Source organism: Myotis myotis, unplaced genomic scaffold (genome assembly GCF_014108235.1).
Source record: "Myotis myotis isolate mMyoMyo1 unplaced genomic scaffold, mMyoMyo1.p scaffold_m19_p_18, whole genome shotgun sequence".
Taxonomy (NCBI): Eukaryota; Metazoa; Chordata; class Mammalia; order Chiroptera; family Vespertilionidae; genus Myotis; species Myotis myotis.
In genome coordinates, this window is record NW_023416322.1 from 5,307,501 (window position 1) to 5,313,001 (window position 5,501).

General features: G+C 45.8%; 1 protein-coding gene across 2 annotated transcripts in view; it reads left to right on the forward strand.

Annotated features, from left to right (window-relative positions):
* Window positions 1-5,058, forward strand: part of FCRL1 (Fc receptor like 1) — a 17,152-nt gene extending 12,094 nt beyond the window's left edge. Inside the window, exons 7-11 of one of the 2 annotated variants that reach the window (XM_036344329.1) lie at window positions 671-698; window positions 1,917-1,999; window positions 2,217-2,288; window positions 2,864-2,895; window positions 4,001-5,058. In XM_036344329.1, coding sequence (XP_036200222.1) covers window positions 671-698; window positions 1,917-1,999; window positions 2,217-2,288; window positions 2,864-2,895; window positions 4,001-4,072 — 287 coding nt within the window. In that variant the 3' untranslated portion in view covers window positions 4,073-5,058. Of the gene's footprint in view, window positions 1-670; window positions 699-1,916; window positions 2,000-2,216; window positions 2,289-2,863 lie in introns of both variants that reach the window. The other variant, XM_036344328.1, reaches the window with a different exon arrangement.
* The last annotated feature ends 443 nt before the right edge of the window (window positions 5,059-5,501 follow it).

Genomic DNA, 5,501 nt, shown 5'->3' on the forward strand with positions numbered 1-5,501 from the left:
GGAATTGAACCGTGACCTTCTAGTTCATAGGTCAATGCTCAACCACTGAGCCACACCAGCCAGGCTTAAATGTCATTTTCCCCCAGGAGGCTTTACCTGGCCACACAGCCTACAATTCTCTTCTAGTATTCATCAACAGAGTACCAAGTTATTTGGTTTTTCACTTTACCCCCATTGGCAATTAAATATTTATTTGTACCTTTAATCTGGTTTCTTGGTCTCCGTTGATCAAGTTGGAGATGAGGCAAGAGAAGACACTATGAGCTTCTCATTTAAATTACAAGCTTTTTCTGCATCTTTGGGCGCCTCACCCCATCTATCATAGGGCTGGGCAGTGCCTCCCCTGCAGGATCTTGTCACGATAAAACTAGGTGGTGTGGTTGTAAGATCAGAAGCAAAAAATGTAATAGATGTGAAGGTTCGAAGGCTTGAGCTCAAGTCTAAGCTTTGGTATTCACTGTCATTGGAAAGCTCGCTTAATTCTTCTAGGCCCGAGTCTCTTCATCTGCAAAATGCAGGACCGGCCTGAATGGCTGCCAGTTTGTCCCTTGGGCACACGGTGGCATCTGTGATGGGCGTGCTGGCGCGGAAACATGCCCCGCACAAGCGCCACAGGAAAACTGGCGAAAAGAGTTCCCCACTGACATGTGTTCATGTGTTTGACTTTCAGGAAGACGTCCAGCCAAGGACCCACCCAGGTGAGCCTCTGCTTCCTCTTTCTGCACAGACAGTGTAGAAAGATCTGTTTTATAAAAGTTAAATGGTCCCCTCTCAGGAGCTTTTTTCATATTAAAAAAATAGATATATTTTACTAACTCCAGAGAGGAAGGAAGAGGGGGAGAGAAATAGAAACATCAATGATGAGAGAGAATCATTGATTGGCTGCCTCCTGCACACCCCACACTGGGGATCGAGCCAGGCATGTGCCCTGACCGGGAATTGAACCATGATCTCCTGGTTCATAGGTCAATGCTCAACCACTGAGCCATGGCAGCCGAACCATATTTTTATTATATCCAAAACTTTCACCACACAGTTCCCTCACTGATAACTTGGAATATTCATTTGCTCCTCCTCTTCTTTTATATATTAACAAATTAATTTAAATCCTTTCATCATTCTTCCTAATGTACCGCCTTCACTAAATCTGTAGAATAAGAAATCTACATTACTTTGACTCATTCGATGCATTCATTCAGTCAGTTCACCAATATCTGAGGGTCTGCAAATCATTCCATTGAGTGCTGAAAGGCCTGAAAATATATACAAATTTTGAGAGTCGTGAAGTATCATAGATAAATATACATTTCTGTAACACAGGCCAGAGAGTAGTGAACACACTGAAAATTTTCATGATAAAGTTCTTTAGGAGTTTAGAAGAGGGAAAGGTTTTTAGAATGCTTTCATCTGGGGATATCAATATGTACTTGATATGGTCTATAGTGTGTCATTGTTTATGCCAACAAAAAAGAGGTGTGTGTCCCTCCCCTCCTAAATCAGAGTAGCATGTACACGCCAAGACAATCATCTTATTTTCTTTCCTCAAGACCCTTGTTCTGCTAGAACATGCTTTCCATGTCGAGTGAGTCAATATTTCTCCATTTGGTACTTGCTGAGCACCCGTAATGTGAAAGGCACTGTTCCGGGTGTGGGCAATGCCAGTGAGCCAGTCAGCCGAGGACCTTACACTTACGGAATGTACACCTAGAGATACTCTGCCACGTCTCACTCAGCCCCTGTACTGGGCTGCGGCTTCTGCCATACAGCTGTGTGGATTGCTGGTTTCCCCAGAAATCAGTATTCTCCTTAGAACTCTTTCGAACAGGCCCCCCTCATTCAGTGTCTTACTCACAAGCTCAGATGGCGGTGTCTGGAATGCTGGCACAGACGGATGGCACGTGTTTCTGTGTTTGCAGGAGCCCTCCCAGCCCCCCACCCCGAGAATTCACCTACGTGAACGCAACGGCTCCAGTGCAGCAGCAGCCGTTATATGAAAACGGTGAGGTTTCCCCATCACCTGGACCAAGGCAGGTAGAGCGAGCCAGGGAAGAGGCCACGGGGTCATGTCTGCTGGTCAAACCTGGCCCGGCTGTGCTCCCGCCACCTCCCCAAATAGATGGACCACCCGTCTTCAGGGCTGAGAAGGGGGTGCATCTGAAGCAGTTTAAATGGCAGGAAGAAGGGACTGTGTCCTAATGCATCCTTTCCCCTCTCAGTGAATGTTGTCAGTGGAGGTGAGGTTTACTCCCTGGTGTACCATATGCAACAGGAGCGGCGATCAGCGGCAGGTAAGACACGAGGGAGCGCATTCTCCTCTGACTTTTGTCTTGCCTGGAACCAAGAAAGGGCTGCGTATTGCTGTGCTCTTTTGTGTGGTCGCTTCTGCCCTTGGCGCTGACTGCGCATCGCTGTGCCTCTCTGCGGGCCGGCCTTTGGCCTGGAACCGGCCTCGAGGAGAACCCAGTGCCTGACGGTGGAGTGTACACCTCACTCTGCGGTCAGGTGCAAGCCCTGGAGAGGTGGCTTCTGCTTTTCTCCGTGACGAGCCCTATGCACTCCCTGCAGCACCCGACACAGCCGTCCAGCTGCTACTGTTGTCCTGCCTGGTACACGGTGGGCCCAGAAATGCTGCCGGATGTAAATGCCAGGAGGGACCTACTTATCCTCCCACCCCAGGCGCTTACTTTTTCTCCGAATACTAAGGGAAGTGTATTTGTGATGGGCAGAAAAGTGAGACAAAAATAGTAAGAGAAGTAAATCCATGGGCGATAGACCGGAGAGGAAGAAGCCTTTATTAAAACTAACTTAGTGAAGGACTTTAAGTGCAAGTACAACCTCATAGCACGCACCCTTTTCTTCACAGCACCCTCCCTGAGGACGCAGACGCAGGATAAGGTGAGTTGGAATTCCTCCAGGCTCTTTCTCCTGGGGTCTGGTTGTCATACTTTTAAAATGATGGCCACTAAGGAAAAATGAAAGATCCCATTGTCTATCTTCTCCTTTGTCTCCTCACACAGTGGGGAGAAAAACATTCAGTCATAACAACGAAGTGTCACTGCAGAAGGACATTTGGGAGGCTTGCGTATACATGTATTTTGGCCCTGGACATATGGGTGACTTGGGACTAAACTGTAGTATTTTCCCGGTCTAAAATTTTTATTTAAAAATCTTTACACTGAAATACTGTTAAGCTGTACACATATAACTTTGTGCTGTAAGGTTACCTAAACAACACATCTACATGCATTAAAGGCTAATATGCAAAGTGTCCCCTCGGGCGTTCAACTGAGAGACTGGGAGTTCAATTGCTCACTATAACATGTGCTGACCACCAGGGGGCAGCGCGGAACGAGGGGAGGCCCCGGCCGGCAGACAAAAGGCCCCTATCAGCCCTAATTGCTGGCCAGGACCCTACCTGTGCATGTATTTCATGCACCGGGCCTCTAGTAGAAATATAAATTCATAAGCTAAACTGTGATGTTTATAATTAAAGATAGGTAATTTCTAAACTTTGAACAATTCATAACATCCTTGATGATACAAAAATGCGCTCATAAAAATGCAGAAATACTGATTCTTCATGGATGCAGGGACAGCAGGTGCAATTTTGTTAAGTGTGTTGTGACAGTCAAATGTCTCAGGACAGAATTCAAGTCCTTGGTAAACCCCTGGGCGGCACGCTACCTTTAGTTTATGAATACCAAATTCTGGCATTTAAAAAAACCTGACAGCCCCTGGGACTGCCTCGCAATGGCCCATAAGAATGAGAGAAGGCCTCGTATGTTTGGGTCAGTCTGCAGGTCATTGGTACACCTTTGCAGCCCACCAGTGATTGCAGACCCTCTGAAACGGCTGCCGCAGGGCCACAGTCTTCCAGTAACTTCTAATTCATGTGCTGCACGGCGCATCATGCCTTTAGCTGCTTGGGAAGAGAACCGGTGGGAGGCATGCTCTCCCTGGGTTCCCTGCCCCGGCCCTACCCCTGTGCCTGTGCTTCTAGGACCCCTCAGCCATCTACTCTGGAGTGAAAACCGCAAGCAGCTCAGATGATGACTACGAGGATGCTATTTAAGTTATGGAAGACCCTGCTCTTTATAAGGCACCTGTGACCCAGGCCTCAGAACCAGTGCGTTCTTCAGAGATCTGGGGAACCCGCTGTCCAGTAGCCCCATCCAGGGGAATGCCCTCCACGAGACGATTTCCACCTCCACTGGAAGGCAAAGTTGGCTCAAGCCCCGAACAGACCACCCCAGAGACCAACCCCGCATGAATGAAGAAATGGGAAGGCCTCTGCTACCAGAACCTGATGCTTGCTGGTTCTTTCAGGCCTGGGTCAAATTGTGCTCTAACTTTTTTTTCTAAGAGGAAACAGGACAGGATAAAAGCACTTAGGACTTTGGGGTCGAGGGAAAGCGGGGCTTAGGGTGCACAAAACCCAAGGTTAGTGATCTTGTGGGACTTCTCCATACAGAGCTGTGTCTATCCTGTGGTTCAGGTGCCTTTTCTGCTCAGACGGTACTGACCACTTACATTAATCTTCCTGTTTCTCCATAAAATATGTGACTCGTTGCATTTGAAGTCACTGTTACCAAACCAGAATTAAAACAATGTTACATAAGGCATCACTGCGGTTATGCTCCATGTTAGCATATTTTGTATGTATGAGCCCATCTGGATTTGTAGTGAGATATATTTGTGCTTGTCACCACATCCAGTGTTCTGCCTTTGCTGCAGCCCCAGAAGCTTTGTGAATATAATTTTTTTATTCACAAATGTTGTGAAAACACGTGATCATAGGATTTGGAGTTTGTATTTTAATTTTATAAATCAATCATTTGCTAACGCTTATAAATTTAAACAATATAAAGCATAAAATGTAAAAAATTAAAGTCTTCCCTGTAATTTAACACAAGTGGCCCCCATTGTTAAACATTAAGCATTGTTAAAATCACAGCTCTGCAGAGATTTTTCTATTTTTGTACAGGCATTTATACATCATTGTAAATATGTAAATATTTAGAAATATACCTATTTAATAAAATACCATGAAATATTTTTTTAAAAGTTGAAAATGCTACCATTTATTCCTCTAGACAAACATATCAATGCACAAATATGATGAATTATAAAAAGAAAATTATATGATAAGCTCAAAAACCGCCTTTGATTCTGAATTCTGTCAATGTTCTTACCTTTTGCGACAGCATGAATGGACATTATTATGCTAAGCCAAGTAAGCCAGCAGAGAAAGACGACTATCACATGATCTTACTTTATGGAACCTAATCACTGATGAACAAAATAGAAACAGAGGCATGGATGCATGGAACAGACTGACCGCTGTCAGAGGGGAGGGGGAGGAGAGACTGGATAAAAGGAGGGGAAGGGATGAGACAAAGCACATATATTCATAACCCATACACACAGACACAGTGTGGTGATCGCCAGAGGGAAGTGGCGGTGGGGTGGGTGGAGTTGGGCAAAAGGGCGGAAAATGGAGA